Source organism: Pelecanus crispus, chromosome 1 (assembly GCF_030463565.1).
Source record: "Pelecanus crispus isolate bPelCri1 chromosome 1, bPelCri1.pri, whole genome shotgun sequence".
In the NCBI taxonomy this organism is placed as follows: Eukaryota; Metazoa; Chordata; class Aves; order Pelecaniformes; family Pelecanidae; genus Pelecanus; species Pelecanus crispus.
In genome coordinates, this window is record NC_134643.1 from 223,605,731 (window position 1) to 223,628,814 (window position 23,084).

Sequence of the window (23,084 nt, forward strand, 5' to 3'; positions counted from 1 at the left end):
GGCCACAAGTGTGCATGGTGGCACATGCGTGCCAGCCCGTGTAAACAAACAGCATCAGGGCATCATGCTCTGGCTGTCAGGACACACAGCGTGCTCGCAGCGATCCCACAGGGCACACGGCAGCGATGGGGGCTGCAGAGGATGCCAGCAGAAGGATCGTTGCGGTTCCCCAAAAAGGCACCATTTTTTAACATTGAAAACACAAAATTGGCTCCTTTGAGTGGAATGCATGCATAGTTCATATACACTTTGCAGATGGTAGGTAGGCTCTGTGTGTGTGTGTGTATATATATGTATGTATGTATGTGTGCATGTTTATATACACATTTGTGGCACCAGAAGAAGAGTCCTTGAGTACTTAGACGTTGGTGAGGATGTTACTGCTGAGCAGCTTCACAGCAATGGTTCCAGAGAGATCGTTTGATCTCCTGTTCCCCTTGTCCTGGAGGTGCAGCGTGTGCACTGACTGCCGGTCACTGGGATCCCCCGTGAGCACCACTTGGCCCAAGAACTCGTCGCTTATTAAGTTGTGGTTCCAGATCTAGGGAAACAAAACAGACAGAGTGCAGTTCCTTGAGGGATGCAGCCAACCTTCACGCACCAAAGAGGAGAAGGGGTTACTGGGGACCTGCTCTGAGCTGGAGTCATGGAGGTGGTTGAGGTGTGGGGGGTTCGCTCTGTAACTGAGAGGGGTGAAGGACATGCATTCACCAGATGTTGTGGCTCAGCCGCGGTGGTGAGAGGTTTTGCTGCATGAGCTGATGATGCTCAGCCTTGGGGAACAGACTCGCTGTGGACAGCGTGAGGAGAAGGCAGGTGGGGAGGTCCAAGTGAGAGAGGGTCTCCATCCCTTGGCTCACTGCTTGCCTGCTGGTTACCTGAACAATGATGGGTTGTCCTGGCTTCTTGCGGTAGAAGAGACCTTTCACGTCAAATTCTGGAGACACCGTGTTCTTCTGCACCGGGGATCGAACCTTTTGCCCTTCGCACTTTATGATCACATAAGGGTCAGCTCCTGGGGAGAGAAAAGGGAATTTTTGCATTGTTGTAGCTCCTGTAATTTCTCAGAGCCCTTTTGCAGGGGTGTCAAGCAGCCACAAAGATGGAGAGTGAAGTTACCAAGTTCAGAGACTACCAGCCCACAGCTGGACGGTACCTGAGCTTCCAGGAGAGGCAAAGAGTCCCTCATTAGCGAACATTTTCCCCTTACGAAACAAGTGCTCGTTTGGGGAATTTCAGTAGAGAATGAGCTATTGCTATAGAAATTTAAATGCCAGAATGCATTTTCTCACCATGAGCTTTAGTGGCTATGATGGAAACACAGACCAGGTGGATGAGTTTTCTTGTCCGAGGGAAATGTGGAAATGAGGAGGAACAAACCACCCCCTTCTGAGGGCCAGGGATTTAAGAACCACATCTTTGAGAGCCAGACCTCCTTGCTAGCTTTCTGTTTGCAAGGACCTGGCTCCACTGGTGAGACACAGCTGCTGGATTTCACAGCTGTTTTTCCAAACTAGCCTTGTCTTTTGGGATGTCCCATTAAATCCTCATATTCCATCAGCTGGAGCCAGATTCCTACCCATAAATCACTATTTCCAAAGTAGTGTGAAAGGTCTGGGCTGGGAGATGTATGTGAGAGATGCCATTGCACTGGAAAGCACCAAACATACAGGCTGTTGGTGGTGGGAGCTGAACAGCTAGAAAACAGCTGGAAAAAAAGTCATTCCCAAGGGCCTCTTGCTGAAAAAATGTTTTATGGCTCCAGAATCCACATGTACCTTTGTCTGAGGGAAAGATAAATCTCCTTGTTTCTGTGAACAGTTCAGGGACCTTTGGCTATAGATTTCACTGCATTGCTACAGACACACTGAGCTATTGTGAGTAACCCAAGAAAAAACAACCTACCTAGGGTAAAATTCTCTCCTCAAACACCAAACAAGATAGAAGGACTCCCTTTGTGGCATGTGATAAGTAAGCAAATCAGGCTAGTCCTTGCCCTAAGGAAGGATCCTGCTCATTACTTTCAGGGCTCTAGTGATACGCAGCCCTGACAATAACGTTTGGGTGAAAAAAAAAAAAAAACATATTTTAATTGAGTTTTTAATTTAGATTTTTTAAATTTTAAGTTTTTGATTTTTATACTTTAAATTTGTCTTGAAGGTGCCTGGCTAAGCCTTGCCACATTCAACACATGTCCTTGATCAGGAAATGGGGGAGAAAGGCTATGATCTTGTTTGTTCCCAGGGTGGAAAGGCATCTGCTTCTCTAAGCGCAACCTCTAAGCCTTTCATCCCTATTTCAATGATCTCCCAGTACAAGTCATCTCTACCCCTGGGTTTCTTGGTCCAGATGCCCCGGGAGGACTGAACATGGGCTCTTGCCATGAGCTTCTGCGTGGCTGCAGGACATGGTGAGGCATGGTGCTGCTGCTGTCTTTCATGCAAGAGAAGTGCTGGATGTCAAAATTGCATCAGAGCATGGTAGGACCATGAAAATGAACCTTTAGAGGACCAATGAGGCAGAAATACAGTGGGCTGCGCTGGTGGTAGCTCAGGTCACCTCAGAGGACTCCTAGGAGCCAAGCATGGAACAGGACTTCCAGGAAATAGAGGGAGAGGCTCTCGATCCACACCGTCCCAAAATGAGCTAAATTTGACCTACCCTCTACTGATAGACATTTATCCAGCCTCTGGTGATGAACACAACCCCAACTAAAAAGCCTTTAAATACAATTCCTGACTTTTACAGCTGCTCATCCTCAGGAGGAAAGCCTGTATTGTTACAGGACCACTGCTAAGGGCTTTGGGGAAGTTTTGGGAGGATGTCCCAAGGATCTTAGAAAACAGCCTAAATACAACAGCTCCCAGATCATGTCCACAGCAAGAAGTGAGTTTGATTCTCCATGGACTCCTCTGGTGTCTGAATCAGGCACGTTCACTGAAAAACGTATCTGAGAACATTACAAATCCCAGCAACCTCCTACCTCGTAAAACCACCTCCCCTTTTTCCCACTGAAACAACCACATCCCATCTCCTCTGGAACTAGACAACAGGCAGGGAAAGACCAGTACCTCCTTGGGAGTCCTGATTCTTGAGCCCAGCTGCAGCAATGACATGGATCTGCGATACCACCTGCGGGTAACCACACATCCCACTCCAGCAGGTGTGTGGTGGCTCATCCAGCGTCAGCTCTCTGCAGGAAAAAACATGTGGCCTTTGAGAGGTGCCCAGCCTTACCCTATGGGCAGGCCAGAGGGTTTGCTCTAGCAGGATGGAAGGACTATGCACTGTCCACTGTCAGACTCTGCTCCCTACCCCAATCTCCTCAACCTGGGTTTGGGATGCTCTCCCATGTCATGCTTAGAAGCAGAGTGGGAGCTTCTCTGCATGTCTGTGGTGAGACCTGTAAAGATGCCCTGTCTCTTGGCCACCCTTGAAAGCAAGTCAAACACCAGCTCCAGGCAAGGCTATGACCAATTGCAGTCAGGAAAACCACATGTCAAAAGCACAGGGCTGTCTCCAAATAGGCAGCTCCTCCCCATCACTGCTCTTGCTCCTTACCGGCAATCTGAAGGCACATCTGTGAAAATCCTGAGAAGGAACTCGCCTACATGACCGGGGTCAAAAGTGGTGGGGATGATGACATAGCGGCCTTCCTTCAGGTCCGTCCTCAGAAAGACACTGCGGGAGTTGATGTAAATGGAGCTGGCCACCTTCTGCTGCAGGGTGTGCATCCGGTAGTTCCTGTTCAGCTCCACCTGGGCAGAGACCACAGCGGGATGGTCAGCAGGACAGCACTGACTGACAGTGTATTGGTATCCACTTTGAGGGGCCAGACTGCAAGGACTAACCCCACAATGCTGGGAGAGCTGGAGTTAAGAGAACCAGCAAAACGGTCCCAACTGGGCTGGATGGAAAACAAGTGTGGATGTGGCTCTCCCAACTCTGTTGGCTCAAGGACTCGTTGTCTCTTGCATCCCAGCCTGACAGTGGGGGCCCAGCAAGCAACACATAAGGATCAGTCTAACGGATTTCAACATTTGGAGACAACAAACTAACTATTGCTTTTAGCAAGGAGAACTTGTCCATGCTGTCACTGTTCACCTCTGAAATCTCTTGTCATCTCTAGAGGGGGGCAGGCTGCGCTGAAGGCACCCCAGAGGCACCCAGATAATGCTTAAATGAACAATACCAATGGTCATGCAGGACTGATGTAGCACTCCACCACTAATAAATTTATCGGGGTATTCAGGCCAATATGCAAGAACCCCGGCCTACCTTATGAATATCAAAGCCTATGGCCAAGTTCTCTCCTTTGCCCTCTTTGCGACTGGTCCTTTTTGGCTTCTGCTGGATGGAGATCAGCACTTCATCTTCTGCCTTCTTCACATCAAACACGTACTGGAAGAAAAGGGAGAAAGGTAAGGGAGGACTTCTACTGAGAAAGGACCACTGGGCATGGGTGGGGGTGGACACACTAAGTAGAGTTAACCTCAGCTCCTCCTCACCCACCTCACTGCAGGGACAGCCTGGCTTCAGTACCAGCATTGACAGCCTACACCCACTCCTCTTGGGAACTGGCATCATCTTGTCAAGCCAGAGACCTTTTTGGCTCATCTTAGAAAAAGATTGGGAAATCCAGTCTTTGAATTGCTCAGCAGAATCTAAGGAGTCTAGATGCAGTCTCATACCAGAGACTTTCACCTCTTGCAGTCTGCCACAAGTCCTCCTATGAGGCATGGAAGGAGGAGCTGATGTTCACAGAGGCCTAAGATGGAGGCTAATACAGAGCTGGAAGCATGAAACAACTCTTCCACATCCTTGATGACAAGTCCTGCAATGGACCAGACCATCCTTCATCTGCTTGTTAGATGAAAGACTCACAAGAACTTGTCTCATGTTACTGACAATCCCAGTTCAGAGCAGCACAGGACAGAAGAGCTTGTTCCAGGAGATGAATTTCTGAGCAGGGCCTTTTTTGAAGGTCAAGCTAGAAGGAAATGTCCGTATTGACTACACCTGTCCTGGTAAATTTAACAGTGCCAAGGTTTGGTCAGAGGAACTGGAATTTGATCATTCAGACATCCAAACCTTATTGCTCTCTACAACTACCTGAAAGGAGGTTGTAGGGAGGTGGGTGTTGGGCTCTTCTCCCAAGTAGTTAATGATAGGACGAGAGGAAATGGGCTCAAGCTGCGCCAGGGGAGGTTTAGGTTGGATATTAGGAAAAATTTCTTCACGGAAAGGGTGGTCAAGCATTGGACCAGGCTGCCCAGAGAGATGGTGGAGTCACCATCCTTGGAAGTGTTCAAAAAACGGGTAGATGTGGCACTTTGGGACATGGTTTAGTCTAGTCTACCCTTGATTGGTTTAGTGTGGACTTGGTAGTGTAGGTTAATGGTTGGACTGGATGATCTTAAAGGTCTTTTCCAACCTAAACGATTCTATGATTCTAAATTGTTGGAAATGGTTCCTGGCCCTGTTTGATTGGCACCAGCTAACACTGCTACCCGGTGGCACAGTTTGCTGTTTGCTTGTGCCAAGATGCTCCACACCAGGCACTTGGATGCAGTCTCCCTGATAAGAGGGATAAGGTTAATAGAGTTGGCTTAGATGCTGGTCATGCTGTGCCAGGGGTCTCACCCAGAGAATGGTCATGACCACATTTAATCTACTAGGGGTCTGGTAGACATTTTGGCCTTCTAGGTCCCTGTAGGAGATTTAAACACTTGGAAGCACATGTGAAGGCTCCAGAAGGTCCTCTGCTCCATGACTCACCTGGGGGTTCTGCAAAAAGGTGTCCTTGTGGTTGATACAGCCTCCGCAGCGGTTCTTCAAGGGGTCACTGTTTCTGATCCATGCCCCATGTAGCACGGCCTCCTCCCAGGTCTTGTGGATGCTCAGGTAGGACGTGTTGATGAGACGGCACTTGATGATGTCCGTGAAGTATTTGCAGAAATCTTCGAACGTCATCCTATGTCAGGAAAGGACAGAGCTGGGTTATGCTGCTTAATTCCCCTCAACACTGCACAGATTTTCTTGATCACCTGTTAAAGACTGTGTGTGCGTAGGCTCTGATGGCTGATGAATAACAAAAGAGATGGAGGTACCTTTCTCCATGCATGCAGTAAATACTTCTTTAGTTTAAACAACAGAGCTATGTGTTTTGGAGTGGGAGAAGCAGCGTAGTGGCCCTTCCTCCACACATGGGTACATGTTGTATTGAAATGCACCTGGTGAGGCTGTTAAGTTCAGCACATTCATAAGAGGTCCCCAGTACCCTGGTGAAATCGTTTGGACCCAGTGTGATACAGAGCAGCTTGCAATCCTAGGGTCACAGCCATCCAAAGTTAATATCCATGGGCTCAAGGAGGAGGCTTCACTAAAGATCCTAGGGCTTGGAAGGCCGTTTGCTCTGGATAGCGGTATGCATGGAAATGACTCACATGCTTCATGGGGTGGGAGGACTCTGTGGGCATGGCCTGTGGCAACAACCCTACGAGGGACTCACCAGAACTCTCCGTCATCTTCCACCGTCATCCCCATCTTCTCTCTCTCACTTTTACTCACTTTCTGCCACTCCTCAGAGCTGTGGGAAGAGTACAGGACCATTACTGCGAGGGCAAGGGGACACACAGGATCTGTCAAGGGCACAAGGCCTCTGTAAAGCTCCAGCCATGCAACCAGTCCCCACACTGCTCTGGTTAGCTCATCTTCCAAACATGGGGGAAGTGCAGCATGGCTTGGAGCTTCAACTTCCTTCCTGACCAGTGGAGCTGAATCCAGCTTCGCAAGATTTTATTTGGCCAGTACAATCACAATCCTATCAGTGAAGACAACAAAATGAATTCCATCCAAAGGCTCTGGTTACACCAGCCCTTTGTTTTTCATCCCATCCACAGACACCACAGCAGTCAGTGGTGGCAGAGGGTGATTCTGTTGGGTGCTATTTTTGCTGGAACAAGACTGGGAGCGGAAAGGTGAACTATAATCACCCTTCACTAGTGTTAACATGCTGGCAATTTCACCACAACGCCCACCAGAGCCTTAATGAGAAGGTCTGCCAAGCTCAGCCACCCTCCTGCTGACCTCCAGGGACCCAAGGGGAAAGAATGAATCTACTCAGTGAAACAGTAGGTCTAGGACAATGGGTTGAAGCAGCATCCTACAACTGCCCATTCAATGTTATATGCTACAGGTGTGGATGTAGTCAAATTGTTTCATGTCTCAAGGCTTGCTCCAGCCCAGTTTTTCCCACCAAAAAAAGGTGCTGCTGCTGCCCATCCTAACTCACGTGTCACTCCAAGGGCCGTTCCACTCCCGCTCGCCCCATGGGTTGCGCATGCGGATCATGTCCAGCTTCTCTGACTTGAAGAAGGACAGCAGGCCGTGGCCCAGGCGGACCTTCCGCACGTCTGTCACTGCGTATGCATGGCCCTTCACCAGTCCACAGGCCAGGCGGGCCTCCATGTCAGCCGCTGATGTGGCCTGGGCAGGGGGACACAGACAGTGCTCGTACCAGGGAGATGTGACCGCCTTTGCAGGGACTGGGAAAAAACGAAGCTCAGATTTCCCCACAGGTTTCTCTGAGCTCAAAAGGAGAGCACCAATGCTCAGGGAGAGAGCCGGTTGCCTTGGGAGATGTATCAGATGCCATTTTAGGTGCTAGAACCTTTCTGGTGTTCATCTGCTGCGCGAGGTATCTGAGCTCCCATACTCTCAAACAATAAAGCTCATCCTACTGGTTATAATGAGAGGTCTGGCACTTGGTGGTTGTGGAGATGTCTACATGCAGACACCAAAATGCTTTTCTCTGGAAGTGAACCCTCTCCTAACATTCAAAGGGTGGTGCGATGAATCTGGGTTGTTGGACATAGCAATGAGGAATAAAAAGGGTTGGCATCCAGGCTTGATTCCCTTTGCCATTCATGGGGAGAAGTAGCAACCCTTGGTCATAATATATCTGACCTAATTTAGAAGTCTGCAACAGTGTAAGATGACTGCATCCTAAAATGCCTATTCCCATGACACTGTGACCATAGAGGTAATCTTGCTTACTTTGATGGAGCAGCTGATGAGGCCTCCCCGGTTGTGCACCTTCAACACGCGCTCGAAGAGGAGGTTTCGCTTAGCTTCATCAGCGATGTAGTCCCCTTCAGTCAGGTCGATAGGTTCAGAGACTCCGCCAGTAAAGTCTACCAGGGCATCAGCCGTGTTGCCTCCATCCAGGGCCTCATAACAGCCTGATAACCTGAAAGAGAGTAACAGGGATGGCACAACAACACTGGCTTGACATTTTCAGGGGTCTGGAACAGTTCTTAGGGCAGCCTGGAGAACAGAGATATGTAATAAAACTTTCAGTGGGTGAGGACAGAAAACTAGGGTGAAAAAAAATAAGACCCATGCTGCTTGCAGCACTCTTGCTGTCATAGGACAAAGCAAAGGTGTGCTGGTTTTGGCTGGGATAGAGTTAATTTTCTTCAGAGTAGCTAGTATGGGACTATGTTTTGGGTTTGTGCTGAAAACAGTGTTGATAACACAGGGATGTTTTCATTCCTGCTGAGCAGTGCTTACTCAGAGTCAAGGCCTTTTCTGCTCCTCACCCCACCCCACCAGCGAGCAGGCTGGGGGGCACAAGGAGCTGGGAGTGGGGACAGCCGGGACAGCTGACCCCAACTGACCAAAGAGATACCCCATACCATATAGTGTCATGCTCAGCATATAGATCTGGGGGAAGAAAAAGGAAGCGGGGGACCTTTGGAGTGATGGTATTTGTCTTCCCAAGTAACCATTATGTGGGATGGAGCCCTGCTTTCCTGGAGATGGCTGAGCACCTGCCTGCCAATGGGAAGTAGTGAATGAATTCCTTGGTTTGTTTTGCTTGTGTGCACAGCTTTTGCTTTACCTGTTAAACTGTCTTTATCTCAACCCACAAGTTTTCTCACTTTTATTCTTCTGATTCTCTCTCCAATCCCACCGGAGGGGAGTGAGCGAGCGGCTGGGTGGGCTTAGTTGCCAGCTGGGGTTAACACGACAGAAGGGAACTTGAAATCCCTAGGATAGGCGTTACTTAAACAAACGTGGAGTTAGAGGATATTTTGCTTTGAGGGTAAATTAAGGCTAGAGAAGTTTTTTTTTCTTACAGTTTCTGTCTGTTTGAGATATGTCCTACTCCTCCCCAGGAAAGCTGTTGTTCCCACTGGTGCAAACCAACTGATGAATGAACAGAGAGGAAAAACAGGGTGCCCAGGTCCCAGTTTGCTCTGCAACTGCCCAGGTACCTACTTGGCATAAGCCTTCTCCACCAATGCACACCAGAACTCGTTCCTGGAGTTCGAGTGGCAGTAGATGAGCTGGTTGTGGAGTGTGGGCAGGCGATCATCTATCACCACATCCAGCCACTGACCAAAACGCCAGAACTGGAAGTGGAAGATCCCCACGTAGCTCTCGGGTTTCTCGGGATTCCACTCCTGCTCCTTCCAGTCTGGGATGACCTGCAAGAGAGGAGGCACGTGCACCTAGGTTACTCCCTTTTTTGCTGGGTTTGACTCTCATCCTAGAACTAATGCAGACAGTATCAAAGACAAGGAAGAATATGAGGGGCATGGACTTGCTTACAGCCTGTTGGGGCCAGATTTTGGACATGGTTCCTCCAACGCAGACTAGATTAACATGTACTGGAATAGCTTACACTTCATTGCGCCTTGGAAGATGGAGCTAAAGATCCTTGTCCTCTTTCTTATAATCCTACCCTAGACATGTGCTGCTATCTACTGCTGTAAACAGGCTTGGAGCAGAAGAGTCCTTGGTCTGACCAGGGATGGTTATTTTTATGGCCACATTTTTGTTCATTTTAGTGTCAGTGGGGTACCACTAAGAAAGAGCACCTTCTTTGATTCTCTTACTTGATTCCGGTGTGATTTGACTGGTCCAAGAGCAAGTGTTGTACTCATCTACCTGTGGCAATGAACAGGGACCAGACAGTCTGCATACACCTACTCTGCTAAATAAAAGTGGGGAAAGCAAGTTCCCCATGCCCACAAGGTCCCCATTCTTCCCTGTCAAGAGCTACCATACTCATCCAAGGAAGCATGGGGAGGTGACTTGCTGAAAGAAGGAAAAGAGGGTCTGGGGTGAAAGAAACCCTAGAGCAGCTGAGGGGCTAAGGGAGCACAGGTTTGGTGTCACTGCTGTCTGCACTGCCAGTGGGACAAGGCACAAGTGAAGGGTAACTGCCAAAGTCCATAGTCCTTCATGGCTGCGGGCACCACCAGCTTTGCTTTGGATGGAAAATCCACCCAACAGTTGGGACAGAAATCGGCAGAGACATGCACAGATGCTACATCTAGGAGGATCGGCATTTTACTTAGAACCAGGACATAGAAGCACACAGCAAGGAACTACCCCACCACAGCTTAGCTTTTGTTGAGGGTGAAGGCCACACGTTTTTACTTCATGGTCAGGGTGGGCTGTGAGGCCATGTACAGTTAATGTAGTTGATAGTTGACAAGTACTGACTGATTCAGCCACAGTAATGTGACCAACTGTCCACACCTTCGCTTCTTTACTTACCTGCTCCTAAAGTGTCATGACCTAAGCGCAGAAAAGCCCCAATGGGCCCACAGGGAAAATTATGGTCCAGTACACCTAAATAATCACTGGCCTGGGGAGACAGCTGCGAGCGTTGGGGTGGGATAGGACAGGACACAGCTACATTGCACGGAAAGAGGATCTTCAGAAGGTCCCAGGCCATGGTAAGACCCCCTGCATCATGCCTGGACCCTTGGCCAGCTGCCTGAGCCTTCTGCTTATTGTTTGGCTGCCATCATGAAGCTGTAACTCTGCAGAGAGACTTCTCTCTGGAGAGCCCCCTGACTCCTTAGCTACCAGCAATGATCCAGCCCAGGGCTTTTATTGCTCTTACACTGAAATATTAATGAAGCCATCAGCCCTGTGAGTTCACTGGCACTCGTGAGTTCTCTGGATCAATAGAAGTAGAGCAGACAGAGCCATGAAAAAGAGCCACTTTTGGAGGGTTTGGTGTTTTCCAGGAGTGCTAACAACGATGCCCCAGGCTCCCTCTGGAAGAGCGCCAGGAAAGGTCAGACAGCCCTCCATCAGTCCCCATCGATTCCCTCCTGACTGGAGCTCATCCTAATGAATTGTCATAGAGGACCATTGTGCTAATCAACTCACTATTAATGTGGGCTTAGAAATGATTACGGCATTGATTAGAGGCAGCTTGTCAGCCAGAGCTGGTAGCGACAGCTTCCAGCTGGCTGGTTCTGAGACTTGCCATTACTGTCAGTGGTGGCAGGAGATACCGGTCCCCACCATCCTCCTCCATCCCTTCATTCGGGGACAGGGCTGAAAATACCCTCTGCCACTGAAGGCAGCCACAGCGGTCAGCCTTCATACAGAGCAGGATCCAGGAACAAGGACTCCTCGTGTTTCTACGCTGACCCAAGGGGAAATGAGAGGAGCCTGATCTCCGGATCCCAGTCTGCCCTCAACCTGCCAAAGTGCAAGGTGTGAGCTCAAACACCAGGTTCCTCCCCCCAGCTCCTCCTAGAGCACAGCATCCCACCCAGGCCAAGGATCCCTCCAGTTGCTTCACCCCCTGGTCAAGGTGTCTGTGACTCTCCTGGCTGTAGGGAAGAGGGGGCAGCTCTGCATGTGGTGCCTGTCGGGACACCACACTTCAAGGCATACAGCACAACCCCTGCCTGTGACCTGACACTGCCTGTCGGGACACCACACTTCAAGGCATACAGCACAACCCCTGCCTGTGACCTGACACTGCGTATTACCTAAAGGATTAACCTGGGGCACATCTACAAACCCCAGCAGCAGCTGGAGCCCAGATCCCCAGATCATCATGTGACTGAGGTCCACGGCTCCCACCCACTCCCAGGAACCCTCCTCAGTGGACGCTGGAGAACATGCCATGGACCACCCATCCCAGCATCCACTGAGTCCTGGACTCCATTGCATGACACTAAGGCAGTGGAGAGCACGTCTTCTCATTCACCCAACTGTGCTGCTCTTTCCTTAGGGGGTCCCAAAATCTGGAGCTGTAACACCCTTTACTGGGACAAATTTACAGTGAAAGGGCTCAGAGACAGGTAAATTGGGAGCCCAGGAACACCAGGTTCATTTCCCTAAGCTGGTTTAGGGCTTTTCTCATTTTTCTTAAGAGTGGCTAATTAAGAGGAAAGGTGCCCGTGACCTGATTAGAAATGGCCCTGATTAGAAGGAGCAATTGGTAGATGCTGAATCCTCCAAGCAGGGGCTCTTCTGCTGGGAACTTGCCAGCTTGGGAAGGGGAGGGAGGTACCCAGCTGTGCCAATCTGCTGAACCACGGTAGAACCAGGATGAAATTCTGCTGGGAGCTGGGACAGAGTGGTGTACCTGAAAGCCTTTATGGGATGCTGAAACTGCATAGGGAGAGTTTCAGTGACTGGTATAAAAAGGCTCATCTTCCCTGCAGCAGAGAGAGATCACACTGCCTCACTCACCTCCCACCCCCAGCTCTGATGGAAAGGAGGATCTACCTGAGGATCCATCTGAGGATTGTTTCCCCTCCTCCGCCCAGCTTCAAACCCCTCCCCAAACCACGCAAACTGCTGAATGCTCCATTAAGTCTTTCACACCAAGAGAAAAGAAGGTAAATATTCATTTTACTTTTTACAGGAGGTAAAAAGGTGCTCAAAAATACCGACAGTGACTGGAAAATTGGTGGGTGCTGTTTTATTGTGTGCAGGACTGGGGCAGCTTCCAAAAAGGGCATGAAGAAGACGCGCACAGCCTCAGTCCTTAAGGGGAACCCTGTTGACTAGACTTTTATTTACTGTGGTACATCAATACCCAGCGAGGTATCTGCAGCAACAACTCTACCCCAGTAACCAGCAATGTCGCAATGGCATATTGTGAGACCTGGCATGCAAAAACCCCTTTGGAAGTTAGCAGTGGCTCCTGTTATTGGGTCTAATGTGGTTTGTGGTCAGGAGCTCTGCTCTGGGATGTATAAGGAGGGTTCTCCCCTGGGAAAGTCTTCCAGGACCCTAGAAGTGGGTTTGGCCCAGAGTGGGTCCATGTTATGGCAGAGCAGGGATGGATCCCCTTTTATCTCTCTTCATTGAGTCCAGCATTTCTTGGGGTCTAAGCAAAGACATCAACTTCTCCAGCAGTGTTCTTGGCATGGCTGTATGATTTGGTGGTTGCTGAGCTTTGGCTGTGGGCAAGACTCAAAGCTCTGACCATCTCACCAGCCAGTAGCTGATCTCCTTGCTTTCCTTCTCCTCTCTGCCTGGCATAGCTTGTGCAACTCATTTCATACACTGTTATTGGGCTGGGGAGGGCATGGAATCTGTGTCTCTGGAGGCTTTGAAGAGGTTGGACTCTTTTTGGGATGGTCCGCACAAGTCAGCAGACCATGGGTACAAAGCCACCTTGTCCTGGTTTTCCCATCACTGCCCTCTCCTTAGACATCTCTGGAAAATCTCAGGCCATACCTTGAGGGGCACTCACCCACATTTGAGTGCAATCTTTGTGAAGGACCAATACTAATAATACTTTACTCTTTCAAAGGACATTTCTATCTGTGGGTCTCAAGAAGCTTCACCAAAGTATCCTCCGCTTTTTCGTGGAGGAAAAGGGAACATCCAAAGTTAGTAGTTTATTCACAGTCATGGGACAAGCCAGGCACAAAACACCCTCCTGCTCCTAAACCTGCAAATGTACCATCTCCCCTCTCTGCTCCCATGGCCACCCAGACACCACTCCCTGCCTCAGCATTTGTAGAGGGCAGGAGATACTGCTTTTTGGGGACAGCAGCAGCAGGTTCCTGCTCTGTGGTTTGCAAAGTGCTCTGCAGCCTCACAGCTCTCTATAGATGCTTCAGAATAAATATATTCATGGGTGCTTTAAGGCCACAACAAATTGTTTTTGCCACAGGGGATGCAATGCTGGCTCAGACCTACAGCCTGCTCTGAGCTGTCAGCTCACTTGCCCAGCTCTGCACACACACGCACGCCTGCTCCAACCCATCTCAGGACCAACAATCTCCAGGCAGCACAAGGTGAGCGATGTGCTGGACTACACTTCTCAACAGTGACCCCCAGCAAGAAATGGTGGCGGCTGTCAGGAAAAGAGTGGTCCAACCTCCCTGCACCAGTTTGTCCAGTGGGTTTGCAATCTGCAGAATACGGCGCGTCCAAATGTACTTCAGCTTCACGGCAAGATGATCCTCCATGGGACTGGTCTTCAGAGACACCAAGCAGCCACAGTTGCAGCAAGGAGAAGCACTTCATTGCAAACAAGCTCTCCCTTTTTAATGGCTAGGACGGAAACTGGAAGCCAGGGCTCCCTCCAGGTTGTCTCTCTTATTTCTAGTATGGAAATTTCTTATTTTTCCATCAGGCTTTTGGTATGCAGTTGCCACAGTTGGAGGGCTTAGGGCAGCCTCCTATTTCCAAGCCAGCAAGACCCTGCACCAGTCAGACCTGGAGAATCCCTGTTGAATTCACAAGCATGCAGTCTTATGGTCTAGGCAAATATAGCAGCAAGCTCATGGCCCCCTCCTCCCCATCGTTCAGGCAGAGGACAGCAGGTATGAGGAACATTTTGCAGGGCTGAGGGGCTCCAGCAGCACCAAGCTGTCCTCCACTTTTTCGTGACGCCGTCCCTCATAAAAAAAAAAAAAAGAACCACGTAAAAAATTAACCAAGAACTGAACTGAGAGAAACAAAAATGAAGACAAAAGCATAGAGCAAGAAGGGCTGAGAAAGAGGGGATCAGGCTTTAAAAACAACAGAGCCCTTCAGCTGAGTTGGTTCAAGGCCGTCAGTGAAAGTGAGGAGGAAATACATCACCTTGCGGATCTGGGCTAACTCCGCTATCCGCTCCCCAAATTCCTGGGCATCTGCCTCATTGCACTCTACTTCCTTGGCCCCTGGCTTCTTCCAGAAGATGCCCACTGGCTCCAGCAGCTGCCGGTTCATAAGGTGGGTGAGATCAGGAGTCCAGTGCTGGGAGGTGCCGGTTACCGTGACCTTCCCAGGTCTCTCCAGCTGGATGTCCCAGCGGAGAAAACACAGGTTGTGTTGCCGGATGAAATCTACTCGGTAGATGTGCTCATTGGGATGCAGCAGCTTCTCACCATCCTGGGGCCTCATGTTTTTTTGTTGCAGGCTCTGGAATCGCAGTCGCATGCACCGGGTGAGCTGGTCATCGTGGACGAAGGGCAGCTTGAGCATCCCTGCCTCAGCTGCCATCGCCTTGGTTGCTCCTCTGCTACGTCCTCAGCAACGTTTGGCTCTCAAACAGGACACACAGGGCAAAAAAGCCTCCAAGCCCCTGGAGCTGGTGCCCCCTCTCCACAGTCCCAGTGGTGCTAGGCAACGCGGGCCAGTGACGCAAAACACCCTTCCTCTGGGTGCCCTCCCACCTCGTTTGCAGATTGGGAACTGATGGTGCTGCTGTGCACGATAATCTATAGGGAAGGGATGTCTGATGTCAGCCTCCCTGGCAACCTCCCTGACAACCGTGGCTCGTTATCCTGAAACGAAGGCGTGCAGCCAGGGATGCCACCTGACAGGTCTGGGCGGCAGTGGCTGAGTGTAGGCTCATGGGATAATTCAGGTTGGAAGGAGACTCTGGAGGGGTCTGTCCAAGCTGCTGCTCAAAGCAGGACTTACTTCAAGGTTAAATCAGGTTGCTTGGGGCTTTGTCCAGTCCATCTTTGAGTATCTCCATGGATGGGGATCCCACAGCCTCTCTGGGCCCCTGTTCCAGGGTCTGACCCCGCTCATGCTGAAGATAAGCTGGAGCTTGTGCTGTTGTTTTTTTTCCTGTGACTGTGCATCCCCAGCAAGAGTTTGGCTCCATCTTGTCCACACCCTCCCATTAGGTACCCGCAGACAGCAGTAAGCTCCCCCTTCACCTTTCCTCCTCCTGGCCACACAAACCCAGCTCTCTCAGCCTCTCCTGGCATGTCCTGTGTTCCAGACCATCTCAGTGGCTTCCATCAGGTTCGCTTCCATCTGCCACTGTCTTCTTCTGGGGACCCCAAAACAGTGCCCAGATGGGGACTAACAAACACCAGACAGAGGGAAAGAATAATTTCCCTCGCCCTGCTGGCTGCGCTCATGTTAGTTTGGCCCCCGTCTCTGCAATGGTACATGTTTGACTCATAGTCAGCTTGTCCCTCAGGAACCCGTGTCTTTTTCTGGATGGCGCAGCTGGCAGGAGTCAGGCTCCACGCTGCTGCTGCAGCAGCAGGTGGATGCCAGCAGCTCAGCATGGGTCTGCTTGCCCTCAAACAGACTGGCCCGATGTTGGAGAGGGAGCTCACATGTGGGCTTCACCTTAGTGCGCCTAGGAAAGGGGAACCCAGGCACAGTCTGCGCCTTAATGCTTATCTCTTTGGGCTAGGTGGAGAAGCACGTCCAAGATGCAAGCAACCCAAACAACCTCTTTCCAGGCACTGTAGGGATGCTCTGAACACACATGAGCACCAGCAACACCATCGTGCCCAACCTGGAACCACTCATTCCGCAGCAATTACTGTGCATGATTAAATCCAGAGCACCGGTGCCATGCTGGTGGGTTGTCCAGACCGTGGATAGGATAAAGGGGGATAGTAGTGAACGTGCTTCTCTTCGCAGGGTGCTGGGTGGCTCCATGAGGCTGCAGATCCTGAAGAGACGTGCCATCCCAAGCCATGCCCCCTTCTGCCAAGTGGCCCCATGACACAACAGCTAAACCACAGTCCCAGTTTTAGGTGCACCATGGAAAAGGCCTGGCTCCTGCAAGCATTCTGTGGTATCTCTGGGATGCAGTCACTGGTTTGGACACTTGGAGAGTGCAGGGGTTTCAGCACAAAGCTTTAGACATTGTGCGGAGTCAAGTCATTTGGGTTCTCTCTGTCCTATCTGCGATTCAGGTTGGCTTCTGCCACATGCCATGTTTGCAGGGCACTTTGGGAGCTCAGACTGTGTTAAATGAACTCCAGGAAACAGTTTTTCTAAAATATTTTTACAAAAGGCTGTGCCATCACCTGGACTGTGTCACACTTGACTTGCAACCACCCAGAATGATCCCTGGAGGCTACCACTTTGAATTCCAGAAAAAGTCCCCAAAAAGACCACCAGAAGCTGGCCCTGGCCGGACAAACCACAGACACCAGAGGCCCAAGGTGGGTTATTATCCTCAGAACTGTCCTGTAGTCACCAGTCTGCTGTTACTCCTAAAGACCCTGAGGACAGAGTCCACAAAGCTGAGAGCCACAGGGACCCATTTGAAGGGACAAAAGAGAGGTCTGAGGAAATCTGACCCTTCTGGCTGTTCTCTGAGCTCTTGCCTCACTTGTTTGCTAGCTTTTAAACACCTTTAGCAACAACTGTTGATCCAACCATTAGGTTCTAACAGTTAAAAATACCTTCAGGTAACCCTGGAGACCTTTTTGAACTGAGCTACATGTGATAATGTCACATGGACCTTGCTTGGACTGTCTTGTTTCTTTTACCTCCCTATGTGGTGGCAGTAGAAGGATCAATGACCTTGCACCTGATGATGAACTGACTGCAGTGGCATCCAGCCCCCAGGCATCATGTGATGCCCTGGCTGAGGCACAAGATCAGCCTTCGGGTCCTCTTCAGAGAGCAATAACTAACCCCAGGTTGTAGAAGACCTATGCAAAATGGACTCTGGGAGATGGGTGCCCTCAGACCTATCTGCTTGTGGCATCTCATCCAAGACTGCCCTGTGCTCTGGAAGCAACTGAGGGGGAAGAAGACGAGGCCAGGTGGTGGAGATGCCAGGTTGTCTGAACCACTTGGCTTCAGAGACTGGCCCCTGTCCCTCGTTTGTTGAGCAATACCAATGCAACCTGTAGGAGTACAGGTTATAGATCCAGACAACCCTTTAGGACAAAGCGGTGCTGGAAATTATTTAAATCCCGCCCCCGCCATTTCAAGGCCTTAATTTGTTTTCATAAGAGCTAGACACCTCTGAAGGGCCACAGAAAAGGTGTTATAGAGCCAGGTCATGCCTAAGGCCATGTAGGGCCAGCCACGAGTCAGGAAATAGAAAACAGCTCTAAATTAGCTTCCAGTCCCCCATTCCCACTCAGTGACTCCAACACCACAGGCTTAATGGGAAGGAGGGTCATGGAGCCTTGGAGCAAGGTGGAAGAAAGCATGTGAATAAAAACTTCTCTTGGGATACACAGAGATGTGGCTGGCCCATCCTATTCTCTTGAAGGTATTACAGCTCCCCACACTTGAGAGTTTTCCACTGTGTGAAGTGGAGCACAGGACACACAGAGCCTAAGTTACATCCTGGTGTAAATCAGGATTACATTTTCTAGCAGCAGTGGGAGACCTGGCCCAAGATCCCTGTACTGATATTTCAGTGATACTAAAACATATATCAGCATCTTTCAGCTCCTCCTGGACCTTGAATCAGAGACATTTTGGTGTCTAATGACACTAAAACTAGGTTTTAAACTAGGTTTAAAAAACTAGTGTTTCAGTGCCTTTTCTGTCCTCTCAACTGTTGCTTACATCAGCACATTGACCGGTCAGGAGTAGAGGTTTGCCCTGCAGGCATTGGGTCCTATGTGTGGAGATGCCTGAGGGCCAAGGAGCAACGGGTACCTCCAGCAATGGTATCACGATTGCACGTGCAACTGTACCAAGAGGTCCGTTATTTCTGAGCCGATGAAGGGGTCTGAGATCTTCAGCAAGGACCACGCTCTAATCCCAGCACATCCAGCAGAGCTGGTGTCTCTTTGGACCAAGGGATCAATCTGTGCACCTGACATCTCCCTTTTTGCTTTAAAAGTTGCTGCTGCAGTTTATAGCCACACTTACTCCTTGTAATTCATCATAAGCCCTCAAAGCACCTTGCAAAGGGTGAGCAAAGGTCCCATCTAATTCAGAGGTCTCCAAAAGGAGGGGTGTGCTGAAGCATGACTGACCAGAGTGCTGTAGCGAACACCACAGTAAACAATGGGGAGGGAAGGTTTGAGGAGACGGCTGCAGCTTCTGCTTTTGCCAAAAACCAAACCTTTCTGAAAGAAACAGGAGGCAGGTAAAGAAGAGCCTCTGAGAGTTAAGGGCATGGAAGATGAAAGTCATAAACACCCACAGCCAAATTGCCAAGGGAGGAAAAGCGATGCCATTGGCAAACTGAAATAATGAGGTGTCCAAAGGGACCTGGCTTCTGTTTGGTTGGCATTTCCCAGGGCAAGGCTGGAAGTGAATGGTGAGGAGGGAAGACAACTCGCCCGCTTGCCCCTGGGAGACGTCGATGCAGAGGAACAAGCTAAACAACCCCTTGCACCTCTCCTGTAATAACAGCCACAACAGTCACCACAGCCACAATAGGAGGAAACCTTACTGCTTATCCAGAAGCCAACAACAGCTGTCCTGTTTCCATATAAAGAAAAAAACCTTGATTTTAACAGAAAATGGGTATGCTGCAACAAACACAAATTCCTGAGCTTAGTGTTCATGATCACAAAAACCACACGCAGCAGAAACTGGAAGTACCACAGTGCACAGAGCAGATGCAAAGGTGTAGGGTGGAGGGACCTCTCTTGGGTATATTGCAGTAGAAGGCTGTGGGTGAAGCAGGTGATGCTGTCTGCACACACTGTAGGACTTTGGTGGCTGCCTTTTGCAGTAAAATCTAGGAAAAGGCACTTGCAACTTGCTGGTCTCTTGCCTTCCAATGAGGCATGGCTGTACTAGTGTCTGAAGCCCCCCTGCCTTGGCTTTCTTAGGACTGACTTCTTCTGTAGCTGAGGACCCGGTGGAGACGGGCACAGACTGTCCAAGGATGTGGCACTGAGCACCTCCTTCCCCCCTGTACCTTTGTGGTTGCTCTCTGGGTCTGCAGCCCCTTGCTCTGGTGCAGCTCCTTGCTGGCTTTCTGGCCCACAATGTGGTCCCTTTGGACCCCACACTCGGAGGAGCACTGCCACATGGTGCAATCCAGCCATGGGACATGCCAGGGATGGATGCTTTGGGGAAGCAGCGGCCTGGGGGAGATACTAATACTCTCAAATCACCCTACCTGCCCCAGCGCAAGGTATCTCATTGCCAAGGTAGGCACACACTGAGCAGCCAAAGAGAGGTACCACCATGGAAACTAGGGAAACGGGGCCAAACGCTGCAGCTGAGCATCCTGAATTTTGGTCATCTTGGTTTTTAGGTTATTTTGGAGTGGGGAGGGTCAGATTTGGGATCTGGAGGACGGGACAGGACTTGATCCACTTGATGAAGGAGAAACTGGCCAAGGGTTTGGCTTGAGTGTGATGTGACTGCAGTCTGAATGACTAATTCCCCTTGAAAGATAGTCCTTTAAGGGAGGTTTTTCAGGACCTGAGGCATCCCTGAAGAACCAGTTTTTGAGCTGGACAAACACAACGCAAAGCCAAGGTGTTGAAGGCAGGCTTTCTCCTGGCATGGGGAACCACTCACCTTCTGCCACAGAGACTCCCGGGATGCCAGGGAGGAGCAGGCAGCCACGAACCAGCAGTTCCCGACCTGGCCCTGGTGTAAGTCATGGGAGCTGATCCCGTCCACGAAGAGATGTGGATCGTCACAGATTTCCTGTGGAACATGAGAAAAACAGACACACTGGGTAAGTGAAGAGACAGGGAAATCAGGAGCAAGGCTTCTTGGCAGAGGAAAATCTCTTTCTCTCTTCCTCAGGCTCCACTTAAATCCCACCTGCAGCTTTCTGCTGGCCTCGTGCATCACACCGGTGGCAGGAGGACCCTGTCTTGCCTTCTGCTCTCACCAGGACATGGGTAGCATCACTGCCAAAGTGACACCAGACCTACTCCCTGTTCTGTTCTGGCATCAGCACAGCTTTGCTATAATTATCCCTGGTGATAATGGTACGTTTTCACACCATTACAGCCCCAGTGACCCATCCCGTCTTCTAAGTCCACTCTTTGTTATTTCTCATAAGGCCTTCAGCTCTCTCTACTCCATGACTAGGAGACTCCAGGATCTGGAGCACAGGTCTTATGAGGAGTGGCTGAGGAAACTGGGGTTGTTTAGTCTGGAGAAGAGGAGGCTGAGGGGAGACCTTATTGCTCTCTACAACTACCTGAAAGGAGATTGTAGGGAGGTGGGTGTTGGGCTCTTCTCCCAAGTAGTTAGCAAAAGGATGAGAGGAAATGGGCTCAAGCTGCGCCAGGGGAGGTTTAGGTTGGATATTAGGAAAAATTTCTTCACGGAAAGGGTAGTCAAGCATTGGACCAGGCTGCCCAGAGAGGTGGTGGAGTCACCATCCCTGGAAGTGTTCAAAAAATGGGTAGACATGGCACTTTGGGACATGGTTTAGTGGTCATGGTGGTGTTGGGTTGATGGTTGGACTGATGATCTTAGAGGCCCTTTCCAATCTTAATGATTCCTAGTTTTTACTTTCATTATAAATAAGGCACAGCCAGGCATTTAGACGATGAATCTAAATCAGACAGTCCACCCAGGAAAGCTCAACGCGGATTGAGGGCTCAGCCATGGTTGCAAGAAGCCAAGTGTCCTCACCAGGAGGTCTGTTCTTCCAGATCTTAGCACAGCAGATGGAGAAAATTCAGTGAGCCAAAAGCTTTGCAGCTGGGCCAGGAGGATTATATGCTCATTCCGACATCAAAACCAGCATGGTGGATTGTGCACGAGCACCGTGAATGGAGAAATTTGGGTAGGAGGCAGCTACTTTGGGTAGGAGGTGAGCTCATCACTCCAACCACTCAGGCACTAACCACACTGCCTTTCCTCTCTACGGCTCCTGCCAGGCTGCCCTCCCTTCTTCCCACTTCCACTTAGAGCCTGGCCAAGAAAGCACTTAAATAACAGAGGGTGTTGAGCAAGCTTTGTGTGAAACACTGCTTTTTTTTTTTTTAATCTTTTCTCCTGATCAATCCAGTTTGGAAGGACATGTCCAGCTGGAGGCTGGGAGCGGATGGGACAGACAAAGAGCTGAAAGAATCTTTTCCCTTTGTTATTGTGTTTAATTTGAAAGGGGGAAAGGAAAAGCAGATTTTCCTTCTTCCCCCACACCTCCCAGTTTTTCAGGCTGGCTGTACGCAGAATAACATGTTCCCCCCAGACTTTGCACATGAGGACTTGCATTGCCTCTGCCCATCGCAGGGAGGAAAAGGAATTGCTGCTTTGTAAGCACCTCCTGCTATTCCCACCTAACCCAGACACCACCATATACCTAAAAAATAACTTAAGCTCCATCCAGACACAAACTGGGCAGGGATCAAAGCCAAGGGAGAGGACTAATCCCCTCCCAGCTGCAGGCGTTGCAGGAGGTTGGGATAGGCACTAGAGGGAGGCAAGCTGACAGCCACCGAAACCACCTGCGCTTCTCAGCATCGCTGAGTGCAGACGGGGATGGGAGAGGAGCGGTGGGGTTTAACTCCTGTTTCATACCACCGAGGAAGCACCCAGCAGCTGGGGATGTGTCCGTCCTGCCTGTTGGTGACAGGGATGTCTGCAAGATCAGCTCTTAGTGAGCCTGCTCTGGGGGGCAGATGCAATGTGTTTGCCTTATTTGAGGACCACAGCTGCCCTTTCTGCCCATGGGTGAATCGGCAGTGTACAAAAAAGGAGTCACTTGGTATTACGTAGACAGGGGAGAACATGAAAGCATGAAAAGCATTTCCTGCTTGGTAGAAAATAGCCTAGGGTAGAGGGTGTTGGATGCTCAGGGACCTTTCCTAAGAGCAGAGCTGCCAGTTAGCTGTGATTTCCCCATCACCAGGAAAGAGTTTACAAATTAAAACCCTGTGGTTGCTCATTTTAATAGCGGGAAGCCCTATGTACTCATCAAAATAGCCTGTGCCTGCCCTGGCACAGATGAGCGGTGCAGCTCATTAGACCCTACTGTCTTGGACCCATGGCAGCAACGAAGGTGCCACGGCTGGAAACGCTCATGCCAGGGCAGGCTCGCTCTGCAAAACACAATTCTCATTTGACTCAGCTTCTCTTCCCACTAATGCAGACGGGTCCCTAGGGGCATATCGTTCTTGAAGGATTCATTCAGGCAGCTCTTCAGA

General features: G+C 50.1%; 2 protein-coding genes across 2 annotated transcripts in view; both read right to left on the bottom strand.

Annotated features, from left to right (window-relative positions):
- Positions 1 to 214: 214 nt before the first annotated feature.
- Positions 215 to 23,084, bottom strand: part of CAPN5 (calpain 5) — a 57,470-nt gene continuing 34,600 nt past the window's right edge. The window contains exons 3-13 of the mRNA XM_075718908.1: positions 20,491 to 20,622; positions 9,286 to 9,494; positions 8,059 to 8,251; positions 7,295 to 7,488; positions 6,512 to 6,589; positions 5,779 to 5,974; positions 4,279 to 4,401; positions 3,562 to 3,758; positions 3,072 to 3,193; positions 879 to 1,015; positions 215 to 541 (exon numbers count right to left, since the gene is read on the bottom strand). Coding sequence (XP_075575023.1) covers positions 359 to 541; positions 879 to 1,015; positions 3,072 to 3,193; positions 3,562 to 3,758; positions 4,279 to 4,401; positions 5,779 to 5,974; positions 6,512 to 6,589; positions 7,295 to 7,488; positions 8,059 to 8,251; positions 9,286 to 9,494; positions 20,491 to 20,622 — 1,764 coding nt within the window. The 3' untranslated portion in view covers positions 215 to 358. The remainder of the gene's footprint in view (positions 542 to 878; positions 1,016 to 3,071; positions 3,194 to 3,561; positions 3,759 to 4,278; positions 4,402 to 5,778; positions 5,975 to 6,511; positions 6,590 to 7,294; positions 7,489 to 8,058; positions 8,252 to 9,285; positions 9,495 to 20,490; positions 20,623 to 23,084) is intronic.
- OMP (olfactory marker protein) lies at positions 14,797 to 15,276 on the bottom strand. The gene has a single exon (XM_009486714.1). It carries the CDS (start codon positions 15,274 to 15,276, stop codon positions 14,797 to 14,799), a length of 480 nt encoding a protein of 159 aa, XP_009484989.1.